This window comes from Cydia fagiglandana, chromosome 4, assembly GCF_963556715.1.
Source record: "Cydia fagiglandana chromosome 4, ilCydFagi1.1, whole genome shotgun sequence".
Taxonomy (NCBI): domain Eukaryota; kingdom Metazoa; phylum Arthropoda; class Insecta; order Lepidoptera; family Tortricidae; genus Cydia; species Cydia fagiglandana.
The window spans coordinates 5,710,986-5,732,795 of record NC_085935.1 but is presented as its reverse complement, the minus strand read 5'-3'; the positions used below and the strand labels follow the sequence as shown (position 1 = coordinate 5,732,795).

The 21,810-nt window shown below is 37.4% G+C and overlaps 1 protein-coding gene across 1 annotated transcript; it reads right to left on the bottom strand.

Annotated features, from left to right (window-relative positions):
- Positions 1 to 9,050: 9,050 nt before the first annotated feature.
- On the bottom strand, positions 9,051 to 21,194 carry LOC134663542 (eukaryotic translation initiation factor 3 subunit H). The gene is made up of 6 exons (XM_063519938.1): positions 21,049 to 21,194; positions 19,713 to 19,930; positions 12,649 to 12,808; positions 11,875 to 12,079; positions 11,306 to 11,457; positions 9,051 to 9,286 (listed from the first exon to the last, which is right to left on the bottom strand). The coding sequence occupies exons 1-6, from the start codon at positions 21,190 to 21,192 to the stop codon at positions 9,086 to 9,088; spliced, it is 1,080 nt and encodes a 359-aa protein (XP_063376008.1). The 5' UTR covers positions 21,193 to 21,194; the 3' UTR covers positions 9,051 to 9,085.
- Positions 21,195 to 21,810: the final 616 nt, after the last annotated feature.

Genomic DNA, 21,810 nt, shown 5'->3' with positions numbered 1-21,810 from the left:
ACTCTAATTCTTATGGAAATGAGGTAAATTATAAGGTAACTTGTTTTAGGTGTAGCTGTGAGTCCTACCGCAACTACGGTTTCATTAATATGGCATACCTAATCTATTTTCAAAACGAACGAAGCTATTAAAAACGCACACGGTAGCGAAGCAAAATTAAGTCAAAAAAAAAATTAGACAAATAAATACAACAGACAACTTACAGCTTACTGGGGGGCCAAAGGTTGTGTTTAGGTTTTAGGATACATACGTATAGGTACCTATATAAGTTTTTTAATTAAAATAAATCATTAAAAATTAGAAAAGGTAGAAATTTTAGGTATCCACTGCTAATTAAGATGATCTAACAATATGCAATATATGTTATTGTAAAATAGCAACAAAAAGTTAAGTAGGTAGGTACCAGTGGCGGTGCGTTCATAAAAGCCGATTCCTACCGGCTTGCCTGTTTTCGGACGTTTGAGCAGAGTTGTAAAGGAAATATGTAAGCCAAATTAGCCCCGGCTTGCCTATGGATATGTTTAACGCGCGGCCACTGGTAGGTACCTAATAAATAATAGCAAAAATGATCAATATTGCGATAAGCAGAGACTCATATTGCCACGTCTGTGCATATTACAATATAGTATGCAGACTTCAAGCTAGTAAAGGATGAGTCACGCTAGACCGGGCCGGGGCCAGGTTGGAGTTTCGTTATCTATAGAAAGCACCACGTGATCACCGATCAGCCGTCATAGAAAATGACATGTCGGACGCTTCAGCGCGGGCCCGGCCCGGTCTAGCGTGAGTTATCCTTAATACTGCTAATTTTTATAAACACATTACGTAAATAATTACGTAAGTAATAACATTACATAATAATTTAATAGTTTACTTAAACACTATATACATATCAAAAATAAATAAATAATACATACTTAATACAGGCTTACTTTGCACTTCAAAAACTGATAGCAATGTTGCATTTTATTCACATGTGAGGCATAGTATTCAAATACAATTTTTGAGTTGTTTTCTTATGTTTGCTGCTTAGAATTGACTTTTAAATGATGATTTTGGATGATAAATATTTAATAACATTAATTTGATATTGATTTGGCTTGATTTTGTTTGATATTTTACATTTAATAGTTGCTTCGGGTTGGTGTGGTGAAAAATTTTGTGTTTCACTCGGGGGCTAATTTTGTTTAACCCTCGTGCTTTGAAACCCTCGCAACGCTCAAGATTCCATCTATCGAACCACTCGTTCAATTTTGGAATCTTTCGCTTGCTCGAGTATCAATATTAGCACGAGCGGTTAAACAACATCTTTGCCCCCTTGTAAAACAAATAACTATTAACTTGTCCTTGTGTGAGATGCATGAGGCTAGGTACTAAAACCTCAGATTACGTTCCATTCATTTTTGGTCCGCCGTGTTCCCTTAAACTTGCCCCGGCTGATGGGTTCTACAGACGTCACCAATAATTGCATGCGATTAACGATACATTGCAGACTACTGAGATGCAGCTTCAATCGATTGATCAAAGCCCGCAATACATCAAAAATAACATGCGATATCCGTGAGGTTTGTACAGCCCTTAATAGTAATTTGAGCCGTAATGCCTGGCAACACTTTATGCTGAATTTGCATAATAAAATTACCCGTGAGTGGCCAGTGCTATCATCGAGGTTGTAAAAAAGGAAAGCCGAGTAAATTGTTTATGGTTACAATATCAATCGATCGATCAATTTATTTTATGCCCATGATGAGATGATGCCCCATACTGGCAATTTCAATTTATGTCAATTTTTGAGTAATTTGATACTTAACTAAAGACAAGAATATACTTATGGTTTATAAAAAGCACCGTTATTATTAACCCTTAGAGTCGCAAGATTTTTTTATTAATAAAAAACTTTTCTTTCATGTTTTTTAGATTTATACAAGCCACAAAATAAGTGAAAAAATACAAAAAAAAATCTACAGCCTGTAAATACTGAAATAATCGACGTATAGAATAATATACGTTGCCAACAACTTAACAAAAATCTATCCTCTGTTTATGTATAGTATTCTATGCAGTGCTATACTTCCTATGCGATCTGATGGTAAGCAGCAAAGCAGTTTCTCGTCTTCACGTAGCACAAGTGCACATCACATTTGGTGCATTTTGTACTTGCTTGACCCCCTTTACAAATTTTTTACATCTGCCATATGCTGTGTGTTGGGGCCAATGATCAATTCTGTCGTATCTTATACTATCAATAGGCCTCCCAGTCTTTGAATTGTGAATTTTCTTTTTGTCAAGCACTGTCTTAAAGCAATTTTCTTTGGTGACCCTGTTTTCTTTCAACAATCCAGCAAAGACTTCACAACGGAAATTTTTCAGGCGATTTTTTTTTATTTTCATTAGCTTGTTGATGGTAACGTCGTCTTAGAAGCCAGGCGTTATTGATACTCATATCAGTAATTTGGGAAAAAATATTTAAAAGTACCTCCGCATGGATTTCATTACAGTACGATACAATGCTATCAGCATATCTGCGAGATCCACTCCTCCCATATGACGATATTATAATGACGGACAATTTGTGGGCACTCATTCAATTTTTCAATGTCAATTCGCGACTTAGCCTGTTTGGAAAATCTCTTTATTGTATGTATCGGCGTGAGCATCCACATACGAACTGACCAACGTGACAGCTTTGTTGTCAAACCATTTCATTATAGCAAGTTTGTTGTCGTTTCATACCACTTTGGCATGATGAACCGCGTCCCTTATTTTCAGTGCCTTGTCTGACGTCAAAAACTTATTGGCATCTTTCAGTCGGTTTGTTCGAACAGTACCTAGACTGAAAATGCCGTAATTTTCTCGTAAAATATATAAAAGTTTGAGCGAGGTAAAATAGTTGTCGAAATATACGACGCACGCGCGACTCTTAATAGTTTTACACAATGCAAGAACCATTTTGGCACCGACATTTAAACTTTCTTCCTCGTCAGTGAAAATTGAAGTTCTAAATGTGGCGTCGCCAGCATAAATCATGAAATCATAAACGAACTAGCGCGAACATTGTGCATAGGCTGAAACAAAATTATTCACACCTTCAATTAAAGTATAAATAAATCCAGTAAATATTTTCAATCCCTATTACCCCACTAATAGGAAAATTACTAGTAATAGTAATTAACTATGTAGTTAGTATGCTTGAATATCCTAAATAAAATTGAGCCTGTTAGTCGAGATATGGCCTTTTTGTGATAAGGACACTAAAATAACAATAAAATTCAGTAAATCATCGGAGTTTATTATTAAAGGTAGGTATTAATAATTATAATGTCACTCTAAACAGTTTTGACATCACTTAGGGACATAGTCGCAACGTATAGTATTCCATACGGAACAAATCAGGCTTCATTTGCAGGAGTAGTGGCAACGTATAGTATACTATTCCGTGTCAGAAACATGACAATAAAATCTAATCGTAGTATATCCGACAGAAAATATATGCATTAAAAGATAATTTACTATAATCTTCATAAAATATACTGCATTCTTTCGTTGATTTCTAAGAACTTTTATTAAAATATGTATATTTACATTTAGACTCCGCAAAGATTTCTTCATGGTCACAGAATTCATCCACTTGTGTTGTTATCTAGTACTAACACAAGTCAAAGTATTTTAAAGTAAAATCTACCCACCTTTATAAACCCTACTAGAAAATACATACTTGTGTAAACATTGGTTAAGTACCCTATTTATTTTTTTATTTGTCGTGTATAGCATGATATACGAAGTGACTCTAAGGGTTAACTGTTTAGTTTTAGGAAGCTCTATAGTTTTCTGTACTGTCGTAAACAATTTAATCTGATTTTTCCCAGTAATAGAAAACCAATGGCATTAATTAAAAGGAATTTCACAGACATTCAAGTTATTACGTCTAAGTCATTAATAATACTTACAAGTGCTGTATTTAGCCCAGTTAACATTTCTAAATTACCAGAACTGCAATGCAAAATTAGACTTTATCGTACTGTAATAAGTGCCTTACCTATTATAAATACCAGTATTTCTATAATAACGCTCGTTCCACACCTGCGTTGCGTATACGCAATTAATTTGGCACAAGTGTGAACGCACCGTGCGCCACGGTGCCCACAGGAGGTGAATATTATGACTTTATGACTATACGGTGTGGTTGACAGAATTATAGTCATAAGCCCCCTCCAGACTATGCGCGTGAATCGCGGGCGAAGCCGCGAACGCGAGTGTGGAGTCGATTTTCGTGGACAGCGAAATCGACTCCACACTCACGTTCGCGGCTTCGCCCGCGATTCACGCGCATAGTCTGGAGGGGGCTATAAACTCATAACCAATTGTATGTATAATGCCTTGTACTTGTACCTTCTTTAGTCCAGTCTGGATGCCTAGCCACGATGACAATCGTCAATAGGAAACGCCAATCGAAACTTTTGTCGATGTACGATTGTCTACTTGGCTAGGCCCCCGAGGTATTCAAATGTTTTGTTTTTAACATATTTCGAAGCACCTCGTTCACCTAAATAGTTGTTTCTGCTACGGACTGTTCAGAGCATTAGACTCATCTGAGGGCCTACTGCGAACCACGTTCGACGTGTTGCCTCTCTGTTGCACTAGCAAATCTGTACCTAAGTGTGACAGGGAGGCAACACTTCGAACGCGGTTCGCGGTAGGCCCTCTGCACTTGCTTACGCTATGCGACTATACATAAGCCAGCAATTTACCTGTCGGTACTTATTAAAGGCTGAGAGAACAATTATATGCGGCAGTGCTAGTTATTGATAATTTGCTCCATTTGAGTTCTGTTTCCTCCTTGCTTAATTAAAATAATTAACTACCGCAATATATATACATATATATATATGGTGTAGAATTGTAAATAGGTACGGAGGCTATAGAGAGCGGAGGAGAGCTAGTAATAGGCATACCTATATTTAAAAGTGTTTTGGGTTGAAACATAAAACACAACCAATATCTCTCCTTCCAAAGGTTTCACACGTTACACCTCTACTAATATGTATTATAAATTCGAAAATAACTGTCTATCTGGTACCCCTTCCCGCAACAGCTGAATTTAGATGGTATGGAGATAGTTTGACGACCCAGAAAGGACATAGGATAGGTTTTATGAATCACCATCATACCACGCAGGCGAAGTCGTAGGCAGAGGCTAGTATCTAAAGTATCTTTATAAGCGACCCGTATTTCTCCTTGTAGGCAGAGGTTCTTTGAAAAACCTGACCTAAACGCTAATAGTTATCGACGCGGAATCGGCAAAAGCCGATACAAAAAAGCTTTATGCCTGCGCAATAAGAGCGAAAAACACGTCGACGCGTGAACCGTCGATCCGATCCGAGCCGAACGACGCCTTTTTCGCTGTTATTTTTGAATCGGCTTTTCTGATTCCGCGTCAATATATCTGGAGAGACCCTTCCCCTTTAGCGTCGCATTAACAGATAATATTTCACTGTTAACGAGCAACCTACAAACGACGATTTACATTGCTAAATTGATCCAACCGTTATATTTGCTAACTAACGCAATAACAAACGCGAAAAAAACTGAAGAAAAATAGACTTTTTGCAATTAAATAAAGCGGTAATCAACAGTTAATGAAATATAATTGGCGTGTTGACTGATTACTATTACTGACATTTTTATTCGTAATTAAATAGTTAATTGCATAATCTAGCAGAGTTCCTGTTAGGAGATAATTGGCAGTAGGAATGCGTTTCTTTCCGTAGAAAAAGTTTTTTTATTTTATTTAGTTCCTCGCTTATTAATTAATAAATGGATACTTGCATCATATTCCGATTTGAATCAATAAGAAACTAGACGCATTTTGTTTTTACTCAACTTGATGATACTTTTAGTTTTCCGGCACTTTTGATTTTGCCTTAAAATATAAGTAAGTAACCTAAAACACACATAGGTGAGGCTGATTCTGATTAATCAATTTGTTATGGCTTTGATATCGTTATGTTACGGCCTAATTTAGTTGTAACATATGTGCGTCTGTCAGACAACGTACCTATAGCTACATAAACCGTTGAAAGAACTTGAAATTTATTAAACATACTTTACGACGGGCAAACTGAAAGTTTTTAGAATAGAGAGAAATAGGTATATATATAGATACCTACAGTTTTTTTTTTTCGATTTTCGGAGTGCGGTTCTCTTGTTGTAAAAGTTACGAAAAATGTAGTAGAAGATAGGTAATTGCCATAAAACGCCATGTTATTAAAGCCAAAATGTCCGACGATTTATTTATTTACAAAAAAATACAAGCAGCTGCGGTTCCATCCCATTTTGCGGTCGTCGATCTAATGACAATAGAATTGGGACATTTGGGACAAGTGCGGTGTCGCCGACGTCTCATTTCCTTTCCCTGATTGCTTTATTAAAACCTTCTCTAAGTTTAGAGCACGCGATCTCTTAATAAAGTATGTTTAGGAATCACAGCGGAAAACAACATTATATACCTACCTACCATATAACGGGTAGGTAGTTGTAACGATTATTTGTAATGGGTGATTTGTTAGTATGTCCAAAATGTTTGTGCTATTAGATAATTATTCTCATTTATTTATTTTTCTTCTTAAGTTAGGTTGTTTATAACATGAATATAAAAGTAAAATACAAAAGTACATAAAAAACAATAATTATTATATTTATTATTATCTTAAAGATAAGTAATCTCTTGTAAGGCTAAAAAGTAGGAGGGTTTAGCGTTAGGTAGGTACTTACTAATGAATTGAGAAGTCCGTCCATCATTTCTAACTTGATTTCTTCGTTAGATCTTGATAAATTTTAATGGAACCATCTCGGTATTATAGTTGGTCAAGCAGATCTTGTCAGTAAAAAAAGGCGGCAAATTTGAAAAATGTAGGCGCTAAGGGATATCAGCTCATAGAAAATTTAAATTTCGCGCCTTTTTCTACTGACAAGATTTGCTTGACCATCTATAACCTATATATATATCTAATACTTATTCATAAAACGAATAATATTTATATACCTATTATTTCAATCCACAAGTGACTATAGGTATTACTTACATAAATAAAACAGTTGAACGGTAACGTTAAACTTTCTAACTTTTTTCAGACTCCTACACTCCAAGAATTGAATGAAGGTTCTCTCGATGTCCTTGCATGCTTTAAAAAATCTGCTTAATCGTGCAAGGATCACATCTACAAAAGCAGGTACCAGGATAAAGCAATTTTAGTAATCAAGGGACGGCCTCTTTGTGTTCTTTAATAGCCTCTATTAGAGGATTAGTAGGAAATCGTCGAATTAAGCACTTCGCTGGTGGAAAACAAACAATTACGTTACTTTGTGGCTTCCGAACAGTCGTTATGTAATTTTGAAATTATTAGCCGGCGGTTAATAGGGGTTAGATAGGTTGATTAAAGTGATTAATGTACGAACAACTGCTGCTGAGAGACGGTGAATCAATGCAGTGGGTATTAGTAGACACGGATTGCTGTAGTTACAGTCAGACCGTAAAAAGTCTACAGGGATTTTGATAGCCCACGCAGTGCAAGTGTCATTTTAAACGTCAAACTTCTATGAAATTATGACGTATACATAACTCTTACACTGCGTGGGCTATCAAATCCGCTGCAGACTTTGTTTGGTGCGACTATCTTACTTATATACTTGAAGTGGCTTTCTAGCCACTCTTATGGTCACTTGTAGAAAGTCTAGCTAGAAAGTGACCAATAGATTGACGTTACTTTGAGGGCCGACCTGCTGTGGGTGTTGATCTGACCGGCCACGATCATGGGGTTGAGGAAGTGTGGCAATCCAAATTGAACCTAAATGCTTAAGTTTGCATAATACCAAAACAAATAATTGCAAAACATAGTGTGAAGAATTATAGTATGAAAAACTTTCAGTGTTGCTAAAAAGCGATCGTCTGAAGACTACAGATAAATCGTCGGGTGGCAAGCAAAAGTCGCTAAGTACCACCACAAGTTTAACCATAGTGAACCATATTAGTACTATAGTTCGTTTTTTTTAGCATTAGAAAGAAGTCCACAGAAGCAAGCGTGCAGTTTTTATCAGGCTCTTTAATTGTTAATAATTATTGAATTATCTAATGTAGCATGGTCAATACATATAATTTACTTCAAATTATTACCGCTAAAAGTGCCGGATTTGGAACCACAAGCTTACTTCTGCGAAGTTCTTTCTAATGCTAAAAAAAACGGACTATAAAAGAAGGTCGATTTTTGATAATTTTTAGTGTTCCGTACAAAACTTTGTTCACGGAACACTTATGGGATCACTTCGGTCTTGCAAATCAGTTTTTTTTTTAGTAATTAATGACTTGCTTGTCACCTGACGAAATAAAGGTAGTATATTTAGAGTTAGACCAAGAAGTCTGCAGCGATTTTGATAGCCCACGCAGTGCAATTGTTATTTATACGTCATAATTCAAATTTTTTGAAGTTTGACGTTTAAAATGACACTTGCACTGCGCGGGCTATCAAAATCACTGCAGACTTTTCTCGGTCTGACGCTAGTTACAGTACTATTTAGTTTGGTCCAGGACTAGACAGACGGCTCGATTCGGGAAATGAATTAGAGAATCACTAGATATGAAATAGTAAAGATATGTGACGTTCCACTGCAAATAGTACCTTATGGCGGCTGGCACCGCGATTCGGGAAATGAATTAGAAAGTCACTAAATATGAAATAGTGAAGATATGTGACGTTCCACGGAAAAAGGTACCTTAAGGCGACCGGCGTTTACGTCGCATAGCGCCGCAATAATTTTGGCGCGGCGTTAATAATAGCGTAAGCGCCAACCATAAGGTATCTTTTTTCGTGGGACGTCACATATCTTTACTATATCGTATCTAGTTAATCTCTAATACATTTCCCGAATCGCGCCGAGAGACAATACTGTCTTTGTCTTATCCTAGAACTAGCACCCAAAAGGGATGAGTATAGTTTTCCTGGTTCTGACTGAAAGTTGTGTTTGCCACACAAGGGTGTTTAGTGAGAAAAATACTCTTTGAGACCTCAACATTTTAATTCCAAATACAAAATCAGTTGTTCTGCTTAGTGTCCTTCGCGTTATGAAGTGCTTGTGTGACGTAGAGCTTGGCCAGACTCTGCGAGCAGAACTGGCTGATGTGCTGGCTGTAGGTGTTGATCTGGCCGGCCACGATCATGGGGTTGAGGCGGAGCGGCACGGGGTGCGGCTTGAATAGCTTGTTAACGTCTTCTTCGGGTAGGGGTGGCTCGTCCTTGAAAACAAATGGATATTGAGTAAAAATTTTTACCGCGAGAATGGAGATGAGCAGTCGAAGCATCTAGGGGTTCCCAATTTATTTCAGTCCGCGGCGCACTTGCAAGTTTAAAATTTCGGCGGCGGCGCCCTAAACTAGCTAGGCTATTCGAAATAGGTAACATGGTGAGGAAGATTGCCTCACGGCGACCCTCTCTACTGTCTGGCGCAGTTTGGGAACCCGTGGTCTAAGGTCGCGGACTGGACGTGTCGTACCAGAACAGGTTCATTCAAATGTATTCATTTGGATCGGAACCGAGCGGCACGGGCAACACGGCCCGTCGCGTGGGGCCTTCCAGTATAGGGGTTTCTCATTTCTCTGTCAATCTTACGAAGAGTATCAAATTCTTCATTTTGTTTTGGAATTTCATGACCCCGACGCTAGTCCTTTGTCAAAACTAGAAACAGGAGAAACCTATGCTGGCCGTGACCTATTATTTAAGTCAGGGTTTCCCAACCAGCGAGGCACGCCCCCCTCCGGGAGCGTAGTGACTCCAAGGGGGGCGCAACGAGCGATTCCAGATTTACCCCCTTACTCAAAACTTTAAGGCCCATTTACATGGTGCGAGTTTCTCGCACGCTTTGGGGCGAGAAATCGTATGACATTATCGTATGCAATAATCGTCAGGCGATTATCGTATAAAAATGTTTACACTCATGCGAGAAATAAGAACTCGCCTACAATTATGTCATGCGATACTCGAATGGAGATTATCGCCAGGCGAAATAGTTTACACGGGGAGCTGCGTTCTAGGGAGATATTTGCGTACGATTTCTCGACTCGTCTAAACTGGTTCTCGTATGACATTTTTTCACGTACGTGCGAGTATCGCACGAATCGGTGCGAACCGATTTTTATACGAGTTTTACCTGTCAACTTACGTGATTAGTTACTAATCTTTTCACTATATTGTCAATATTCTTAGTAAATATTTCTTGTTTCTCTCATTATTTTTAATTAATATATTTTAAGTTGCATTTACGAGTATTTTAATATTGGCTCTTGGCTGAAATAACATGACGTTGCTTTTAAGAAAAAATAAGTTGCCGGGAAACGACAACATATAAGTACACCTACACGGTGTTTCTGTGATCTGATATCTGACTATACTCTGGGGGGTGAATACATACCTATGTAGCTCATACAAAAGAACTTTTACTTACCTACTCCATGGTAGGTAGGTAGGTTGTCATAAATTTCGAAGAGTTATAATCTCATAATATGTAGGTACGTCAATGTTTTCTATGGAAAAAGCAGATTTGTTTCGCGTTCGCGATTTCGGGGTTGGCTCCACACTCTAAAAGCTGTTCAGTATGATCTAATTCACCCATCAGAGTACCTATGGTCAAACATCACAAAGACACTGTATGAAAAGAAAAATATTGTTGTACGTTTTGGCTATTAATAAAACATTTAAAGTCCCAAAAAACGCATAAAATTGGGACTACAAAAAACATGAACTCGAAAGTCTCGAAATGCGATTCTCGCATTAAAATCTTGTTTACACGGAGACATCCAATCAGCAAAGGCGAGGCGATTATCGCTCCTTCTAGTACGATATCGTATGTTTAGTTTACATGATACAATATTTTTTCTCGTGCTACGATAATCGTGCGTTCGAGGCGAGAAACTCGAACCATGTAAATGGGCCTTTACAAGGCTCAATTATTTAATTTATGTACTCTCCATTTTGGGCCCTAGGGGGGCGTAGTGTTTTAGCGTAACGTTGGGTAAGGCACATAAGGTAAAAGGTTGGGGAACCCCTGATTTAAGGTATCCGGGAATGTGTGGCTCAGATCGTGGTACCTTGGCAGCACGAGCAGCATTCTCCTGGGCCCGCTTGAGCAGCCAGCGGTGCTTGTCCTGCTGCTGGCGGACCACCAGCTGCTGGTAGCGGTTGAACTTGATGGCTTCTTGGTTCAGCTCGTCCACTGGGCTCCAGAGTTGACCTGGAATGTGTGGGTCAGATCATGGTACCTTGGCAGCACGAGCGGCGTTCTCCTGGGCCCGCTTGAGCAGCCAGCGGTGCTTGTCCTGCTGCTGGCGGACCACCAGCTGCTGGTAGCGGTTGAACTTGATTGCCTCTTGGTTCAGCTCGTCCACACGCTCCATTAGGCTGCGGAGTTGACCTGGAATTGTGATGATGGATTTAGGCTGAGAATTATTAGATCTATATTTTGGTGGTACCTTACGATGGAGTAATAATCTAATCTCGGAAAAACTTTTGTAAATTCCTATTCCTATATTACTTTTTTTTTAATCCAGAAGTGTAATTTAAGACCCAGGTCATGAATAAAAAAATCCTGTAATTGGAAGTAAATTGACAACAATTTGGGTCAATTAAGTGTTACCAATATGTTACCAATTTAATTATATTTGATCATGATCAACAATACACAATGAAAGGTAAGGCACCAATTTATCATTTATCTTTAATGGCAATTTCTGATATCATCTTCAAGCTGAGCCTTTATTTACAACCGACCAAGCGACCCCTGACCACAACAGAATGCTGGAGAAAAGATTGATATAGACATAACGCTCACCTTCCAATACTGAAGCAGTGCCCAGATCCAGGAACTTGGAGCCCTCCTCCTCCGGGATCATCTCCGAGAGCTCGGACATCATGATGTTGGTGAGCGGGGAGTTGCGGATGACGATGGGGACCTCGATGAACAGACTCTCGTAGCCAATCTTCAGGTTGCGGAGAGCTTCCGGGGTGTAGTCTTGTTCTTTGTACATTTGAATGGCCTGGAAAATGGAATGTTACTTAGATGGGTGCAGGGTGCGTTTTGTGCACATTTTTCACCTTTTCAGAACAAGTGGAGGTTAAGCTAAGGTGATTAAACCTTAAAATGAACTATAAGCGATAAGTTACTTCAACATGCAAGTATTGTTTGGCAAACCAATTGTCAGTAGAAAAACCCAGAAATTCAAATATTGTTCATGAATGTATGCATGTCATTTAAATACACATGCACAGTTATAAACTCAAGACAGAGACAGGCCTAAGAATTAACGAGTATTCATGTTTATGGATTTTATCACATTCAATGTTTATTAGGTACCAAGTATTTGTTAAGTCTGTGTGAAAGACAGTGTAGCATTATAGATAAAGCCAAATGGAAACAGCTGGAGGAGGCTTTTACCCAGAAGGGATCTACAGTAGAAAAATAATATTAAATTTAAAATATAATTATGTATCAAATTATTATAATTATCTGTAGAATAACGAAAGCTCCAATAAATAAATAAATAAAATTTGTTTAGTAGGTACCAAGTTTCTATACTTCAACTCTAGTGATAGATAAAACACCAACCTGAGGTGTTAACCTATAAGCCTTCAGCGTGAGGAAGCCGCGCGCGGACTTCTTTGTGTCGTAGATGACCACCACACTCTCCTCGATGGAGGTCTGGTAGTGGTATTGAGACTCCAGGAGGGACAGGCTCAAGAAGTTACCCACATCGGCACTCTGGTACCTGAAAATAGTTGAAACAATATTATTTAGACATAGACATAGACATAGAACAATTTTATTCAACATCACATGAAATGACAGAGTTAACAAATAATGTAACACATTTTACAGATAAATCTTAAATTTACACTTAAAAACTAATAATAATAACTAATAATAAGGGCAGCTTGTGGCGAGCTGTTGGGGAGTAACGACCCCACGGACCCGAGTGTTCCCGAGAGTCGGTCAGGGTCTCCGTCTCCGGCGTGTCTTCGTCGGCCGGAGTGGACCCCAAGGGGACCCGCAGGACTCTCAGCTCTGGCTTGCCTTAATTGGCCGTCCAGAGAGGAGTCGTTAGAGCTATATGCTCCAGGGGTGGAAGTGAAAGATGCATAAGACGCGAGTTGGCACAGTGGCTGTTAACAGCCACTGGGTAGAAAGCGGCGCACACCTCTCGACACCCCTGAGCCGCTCACACCGATGTTGCTCCTGGGGGCCGATTTTTGAAATTCGACCACTCGATTTCGTGTATTTCGTTAAATGATATCTCCACTACTAGGCGTTTAAATGCTACTAATAGAATTGAAATCGAGTAGTCAATACCACTAGATTCCAAATTTCAATCGCTTGTATTTCAAAAATTAGCATTTCGCCGTTTTCCACCGATTTTCGAGTGACGAAATCGAGTGATCGAATTTCAAAAATCGGCCCCCTGGTCGTCTTTACGACGGCAGTTTCAGGGGCCCATCTAGTAAGCGGCGAGTCACCGCCTGCCTCGATGACGGTGTTTACATTGTTATGGCAGGTGTCCGGACCTCTTTTACAATAGCCCAGTCTCATTGTCCACCCAAACATCAATCCATAAACCGGTATACTGTTCACTTCTTCTACAATAGTCCCAATGCCTGCTGCGACCGGTTCACGGGTGTCTATTGTTGCGCCTGTGAACGGGTTCCAGCAGGCGTTCTACATGACATTAAAACTCTCCAAAGGGCCTCTACGTGTTGGATCTATATCCCCACGCAAGCCTATCAAAAGACCGGGATTTATAGGCCCGTGAAGTCCAAAAAGGAGAAACACTAATAATAATAAAATTATTGAGTTGCACATCTAAGGGAGAAATATTCATGAGTGTTAAATAGGAGCTTGCCTCAGCATAATATTGCAGCGTATTAACTACAACGCTGGTTTTCAGGCAGACCCTTGATACATTATCCCTTGCTTCTGTTAGTCGGAAACTAAATGGCTTAAAGTTATGTTAAATATGTACCTATGAGTGTAAGTAAACGACAAGTATTAGAATTTGGACAGAATAATTGCTAGTACCTATGGTGTAAGTAGAATTGAATAGAAAATAAAGAATAATAATATGGAAGGAATTATATGATCTTATAAGATAGATTATGAGTGTAAATATAATTAAGGTGGTTCGCTTTTCATACAAAATTCAATCAAAGCTCATTAAGTAACTACACACTATTAGTACATAAATATTTCCGCATTTATCTTCTTTCGAATATTCGTTTGCGCGAAATTAACAGGAAAACAATGTTTCATACAGAAATCATGCAAAAATCATAGTTAACTTTTCATCAATTTTACGTATGTGTGTGTCACAAATGTCGTGTACAGATACATTTGCGACGTTGCCATACCATTTCCGACGTTGCCGGGCTGACCACGGCTCGAATTTGGAGTGCCGTCATGTTTAGTCCAATTTTGTTGACACTGATATTTGACAGGTAGTTAATTGACCTAAGCGAGAATAAGTACCCGAAGTTCGTCAGCTTAGCTAAGAACTATCATGGCGTGTTATGCAAACAGTCGCTTTTTTGCTTGCAAACGGAAGATTCCCGGTTCGATCCCCAGTCATTGTATGCTGGAACATAACTTTTTGTATTTTTGTTACACCTAAATTTCGTATTGTTTTTTTATTTTTATTTAATTTTTCTTATTATCATAAATCGATTGATTAATTTTTCTTATTATCATAAATCGATTGATTAAGTATGGGCTACACGTATTCTTTTATTTTTACAAAGATAATTAGAAATTATACTCTACCTAATCTCTCTGATTTTTACAATCAGGACATCCTCACTGCAATAAAAGAGAAGTGTATAAAATTTCCTGTGGTTAAAAATAATGGATTTTGTCTATGAATGAAAAACTCAATTATTACTATAGTTTGTTTTTTTTAGCATTAGAAATAAGGTAAACAATCTTGACGTGCCTTTTAATTGAAAAACACATTTAAAAAATTTTAAGTTACGGCAAATATGTAACAATTATAAATCTAATACCATCATTTATATTCTTCTGCTTTCATAAGTAATCGTTTTTGATATTTAAAAAGCGTTTTTGAATTAAAAGACATGTCAAGATCGCTTACCTTCTTGCAAGTTCTTTCTAATGCTAAAAAAAACGAACTATAGTTACAACGAGATAAGTAAATTATAACTTGATTATAACTTTATTAGAATCCATATTGTTGCAAATGTTGCATCATCTTTCTTTCTATTACATTAGTGATTTTTTCCTAGATTCATGATATTATACAATTTCTTTCAGGTTTCAGGTACGGATAACAAATATGAAAAAACCGGGCAAGTGCGAGTCGGACTCGCGCACAAAGGGTTCCGTACCATAAAGCAAAAAAAAAACGAAAAAAAATGCAAAAAGAAAACGGTCACCCATCCAAGTACTGACCACGCACGACGTTGCTTAACTTTGGTCAAAAATCACGTTTGCTGTATGGGAGCCCCACTTAAATCTTTATTTTATTCTGTTTTTAGTATTTGTTGTTATAGCGGCAACAGAAATACATCATCTGTGAAATCTATCACGGTTCGTGAGATACAGCCTGGTGACAGACAGACGGACAGACGGACGGACGAACGGATGGATGGACGGACCGACAGCGAAGTCTTAGTAATAGGGTCCCGTTTTACCCTTTGGGTACGGAACCCTAAAAAATGTACTGTACTTGAAATCATAATAAAAAAAAAATATGTTTTCATTTTATTTTACAATTACCTACTACTTTATTAGAGGTTGAGCAGTAAGGGATTGCTTTACTTGTAGAATTATAACTACATATTAGCGCTTTAAAATAATTGATACCTGCAGGTATCAGTTGACACTTACAAACCTGGACTTCCTTGGGGTCATTCCGCTAAGAATCGTCAGTAGGTATTCTCCATACTAGCATAAAAAGATATCCTAAAATGTCGGTTCCATCACGTCAGGTTTTAGTATCAAAAATGTTTCCCAGCCTGCGTGACGTAGCGGAAACTAAAACTTGTATACAAATATTTGGGACATAGTTTTTATATTAGCATCAGGATTCAACAAGAATATGCTAGTGATTCTGAGTTGGAAGAACCCAAAAAGATCTTAATCTGTGAAAATCAGGTATTGAATATTTTTTTTGAAAACGTTGATAAAGTAATTTATTGATAATACCTGATAACACTGAATATCTGGGGAAGCGCTGCTGGCCTAGCGGAAAACAATTCCGAGGTCGCGGGTTCCAACCGCGGCTCGTACCAATGATTTTTCGAACTTTTGTACGAAATAGCATTTGATACCTATTTATATACCGATACCTATTTTTCGGTGAAAGAAAACAATGTGAGGAAACCGGCCTAATCCAAATAAGTTTACTCTCTGGGTTGGAAGGTCAGGGCAGTCGCTTTCGTAAAAACTAGTGCGCATGCCAGTTCTGGGATTAGTTGCCAAGCGGACCCCACGTGAGGAAGAAGATTGAATATCTGGGAGACCGACCAAAGCTTACAAAACATAAAAACTCAAAAATGCGCGTTTTCTCATAGATCAGACCTAGCTAAGAGATCAAACCCCTTATAGCAAATTTCATCGAAATCGTTAGAGCCGTTTCTGATACCATCCAAATATATAAATAAATAATTATATACATAATAATTGCTCGTTTAAAGGTAAGATAACACAAAGGAGAAACAAAAAGAAATTACCTACTCGCACCAGTCTTGAACCCCAATCCTCTTGCACGTATTTCCACGAACATACCGTTACGCTATTGCAACATACTTACGTTGTGTGAAATTGTCTACTACAACGATCACGGAAACACTGTTTGCATGTGTGAGTAACAGTAGGAAAAAGCGTGACAGCAACACTCCGTCGAATTAAAAAGGTGGTTTTTGCACAATGAAGTATTCAATGTTTATTTTAATAGTTCAATATTTACTTAAAGAGTGCGCGAAACATACTTTTAAGTATACAAATACCAAGACCATTTCACAAAAAAATAAAATCTGAAATTTTGCAAAAGTGGTGCCATCTAGCGAGAGTTAAGTTTTGAGTAACCTAGGCGAACCACCTTAATAAAGGTAAAAATAAATAAATAAATAAAGACATAAGACATATGGTGCATAAATATATCATTATTTTAGATATGACGGCGTGGCTCTAGTACCAGGAGGTAGCGTGTTTTGTATTGCTATAAGACGTTGTTTAATCTGCAATTTAAAACTACTTACTGTGTTTAAGTTTTTGAGAGGTGGAGGTATATTATTCCAGCATTTCGTTGCTGTATATTTGAAGCTACCTCGAAATGCAGCAGTACGGTGACGTGGTAATACCAATTCGTTACAAACCGATCTGATGCCATACAAGCTCGACCTACTTGCGCGCCATTTGAACTTTTCGAACAGATACTCTGGCTCTGAGATTTTAAAGACTCCAAACAACAAAGATGATAGGTGCAGCTCTCTACGAAATGTCATTTTGAGAATACCTGCTGAGTTTAAATAAGGTGTCACATGCTCTCGTGGCGGAATTCCGAAACAATAACGAGCACATGCATTCTGCACTCTCTGTACTATACGGTCAGTGCGAGCTAGTAAACGTGGGCCATATACTACGTCCGCATAGTCAAATTTAGAAAGTACTAATGAATTACAAAGTTTGATTCGCAGATCGACGCTGAGGAAATTCCGAATTCGATAGAGTATTTTGAGTCTATAAAATGCGGTTCTTGTAATTTCCGCAATATGCCCCTCGAAACGTAATGACTCATCCATTAGTAATCCCAGATTGCGTGCCTCCGATACACGTTCTACTTCTTCTCCCGAGATAATAACTGCTGGTTTATGGTGTTCGATCCGCTTGATTTGATTTTTAGAGCCAAATACCATAACTTTAGATTTTTTATTACTAGAATATGAATTAACAAATATAATATTCGAAACAAACAATATTTAATCCCTTAATTTTCTGTTTTATCTCCAGAAAGCACAACTTTGTTTCACAACAGGGTTGAAATGAAATTGTTTAACATGTCTGTTTTTAACAAAAAATATTATCTGAATTTAGTGGTGTTCTAATTTATTTCATTAATTATATTCAATGTGGAATAATAGTACCAGTTTGTTTTTGTAGTTTAGTAGATGGTGTTCAATTCAATACAACGAAAAGAATTTAGATTTTGTATTTTTTTTTTAGAATTATCACTATAAAAGCAATATTACCAACTACTTAAAACTCAAATATATGTTAGCTGTAAACAGTCATGGCAGCCAGGAACACAGGGATCTAGTCAATCATAGTCATAATACCAGAGCACTAACTGCGGCACAGATTATATAATAGTTCTTACGAACAGATACTTATCTCTCAAACAAAACCCAAATACCTACCGTTTTGATACCTACACAAAAATACAATGCAGTGACCTTCAACGTGCCGCTCCCTGCACCGCGCGCACCGGCACGACGCTAGGGTTGCTGACGCTTAGAAATGATAAATAAATACCTACTTAAACAGCGGAGTGAAATAAAAGGAAAGCTAAATCTTAAATTATACCTAATATTCCGATTATGCGTTAGAGTTTGCGAAATAGTCATATGTCCCTGCAGTAACCGCAGTGTTTACGCCATTTTATAAACCGCGCAATAATCCCAGCAAGAATTAGTTTTAAAACTTCGTGTAATTTAAAACCAGATAGAGATTAATGTTACACAATAAAGAAAAATAATAGAAACACCATGAATACAGGTAATTAATTATAAGTTAACCAGATCAAAAATGAGTAGGCACTTTCCGGTGTAAAGTTAACTTACTGTCATTAAAATAAACATTTACCAAAATAAATTAAAAATTAGCTACCTATTTCAAATAGATAGATATCTAAAACTATACATTTGTCATACATAATAAACATTACATGTTTAATTAAAGAAATTCAATAGTAAGTAGGTACCTACTACGTAACTAGCGTAAAAATTGTCAGTGCGGTGCGCGGTGACGTGCGTACATGAGCGCGCGTGGCAACCAACTGGCTTGCTTTTCTACCGTGAACGGGAGCAGATTCGTAGGTATAAATCCGAGCTCGCGCGGAGAGTTCCATAGGCCTGACTGCGGGCAAATATGAAGTACCTAGGGTGTATAATTATTATGGCGATAGGACACTAAAGAAACGTTTACCCTATTTACTGAACACTTTGCCCACGGATATAGTAAAAGAGCCCAAAATAAATAGATTTAAAATCAGTCTAAAAAGGTATCTCCTGAATACTCTATAGGGGATGTGTTACCCTATAGTGTATTCATGATATACCTACCTATTTCAACTACGAATGTAAACCTATTCTAATTTTTAAATTTAATTAAGTATAGTATTTTAGTATACTGAGACTCCGCAGTCAAACTAAATGTAGTTTTGTGGAGCATTGTATGTAATAATAAAGTTGTAACTTCTAGTATAATAAATAACTAAAATAAAATAAATAAAAAAAAACTTATACTTGGTCAAATCTTGTCAATAGAAAAAGGCGCGAAATTCTCTATGGGAACATAACCCTAAAAATTTTTTGTGCGCCTACATTTATTAAATTTGCCGCCTTTTTCTACTGACAAGATTTGCTTGACGAACTATATTTACATACCATCCAACATGGAAATGGTCCACATTGACCCTCCGCAGCCTCCTCATCATGGCGAGCTGGTACTCCTCCTCGTCCATGGTGTCATCGTGCTTGGGGAACGGGAAGCAGTTGGTGATCTCCAGGCGGTTCTCCACCACCAGCCCGAGCAGGGCCCCCTGCGCCACCTCCATGTTGCTGCATGATTCTTCATGGCAGTGCTTCAGGATTTTCATTACCGCCTGAAATATTCAAATCGAAAAGTTAAACGGAAGGTAAGGCAATTTAATGTATTATATGCCACACTTTGAACATCAATCATCATCATTAATCATCAATTAATTCAGGGGACTAGTTGCAAAACGGATCCCAGGCTCCCATGAGCCGTGGCAAAAATGCTGGGATAAAGCGAGGAAGAAGAGAGATGCCACACTTGGAACATACATGTATTTTAACTATACATATTTTTTGTAAATTTCATGTTAATATCAAACAATATACTTATATACAATATAATACAATATACAAAGAAAGTGATACAATGCAAATGTAATAGCACAACTTAATAATTGTGAACCATAATGAAAATTTTAGTACTTTCTTGAGAATAATCAAAAATACCTTTAATTTTCATCCAAAATAAAAACAAATGTTTGCAACGGGTTGTTCCTTTAAACATGTCTTACAGTGTTTAAAAACTAGTAAGATTGAACATTACCTAAAGATAACATTATGCATTGCACAAATTATTGACTTAAGTAAAAACAAAACAAACAGACTCAAAACAATAAACATTTAACAAGTATGTCATAGCTCATTATCTAAAATAAATAGCGGGATCAAGTCGCGCTGAGATCATCACTGAATTCGGTAACCTCTAGGCCTGATATAGTATAATAGCTGTCCTAAAATGACCTATGACTAATTCTAATTCAGCAGTTTGGCAGTGTGCATAACTAAATAGAATTAAGTAATGAGGGAAGGTTCATATACATATAGATATATAGAAGTATGAGGTTCTTGGTCGTTCGTTTCACACCAATGTTTAAAGTTGCAGAGAATGGATTATAATTATGTTTTTTTATTTCAGGTTGGGAACATAACCTCCAAACTATAATAAACTTATATCTTAAATGGGTTCCTTAAGATATGTTAAATATTATTTTGGATGATAATATAACTGAATATAACAATTTTAAAACAGTTTGGCACTAGCTAAGTGCTAGAATTATCATTTGAAACAACAAAACAACCAAACTTCCTGACGCGTCGACAGATTTAGTTTTCATAGAGAAAGTAACACTCGATGATGAAATTTTGACCATAATTCACTCTTAATTAATTGCTTTTGTTTACTTACCAGTCCATCGCACTGAACGTACGTAATTGCGGCTTCATTTTCAGGAATACGTCGAGCAGACCCACCGCGGCTCGCCATTTTTAATTTGAAAGGTTTTACTGAACGAACGAAGTTGATTTTGATAGTTGTGCTGTCACGTTTCATTCATTCTTTTGCACATGGCAACACCATTCATTCGTTCATGCTATTTAAGCCATTGTTTACTATGTTATTAAGTAATCGGCGATTTTACTGGGAATTCATCGATTTTATGCATAGACTTATAATATATAAAGACGGTGTCTCAGCGAGCTGTCACTGTTGCCACTTTTGTTTAGTGTACGATTAACAAAGAGGCCCACGTTGCTGTAGCCATGTCGATAAAGTCATATCGATAAACTATCGACATTTCTTGCAATTTTAATTTTACTTCAAAGGCTTAACGATACCTAAAATGACCAAAAACGCTTTTATTCTTTATTGTGGTTATTAGATCACAATTTTATAGTCACGCCCCAGCAGGGAACCAAGGGAAAGTTCAGATATTTAATTAAAATACATAAATACCTCCTAAAATAGGTGTTCCGCAATAATTGAATTATATTATTATATTATAATATATTCATTATCCATTAGCATTTCAATTATGTTTATGTTTAACGAAGATATTGAAGCTTCAATTAATCGCTATTTCGTTCAGCTGTGTAGCGTTTATCGATATATAACATGATTAAAATCGACTTTTTACATCCCTAAAAGAGCACACATATACGCTTTTACGCA

Excerpts from the sequence above, each read along its gene's own strand:
- LOC134663542 (XM_063519938.1), bottom strand. The coding sequence starts at position 21,192 with ATGAAACGTGACAGCACAACTATCAAAATCAACTTCGTTCGTTCAGTA. Across the intron at positions 11,458-11,874 it reads CACTGCTTCAGTATTGGAAG|GTCAACTCCGCAGCCTAATG; the intron begins GTGAGCGTTATG and ends TCACAATTCCAG. Across the intron at positions 9,287-11,305 it reads ACGCCGCTCGTGCTGCCAAG|GACGAGCCACCCCTACCCGA; the intron begins GTACCATGATCT and ends TTTGTTTTCAAG.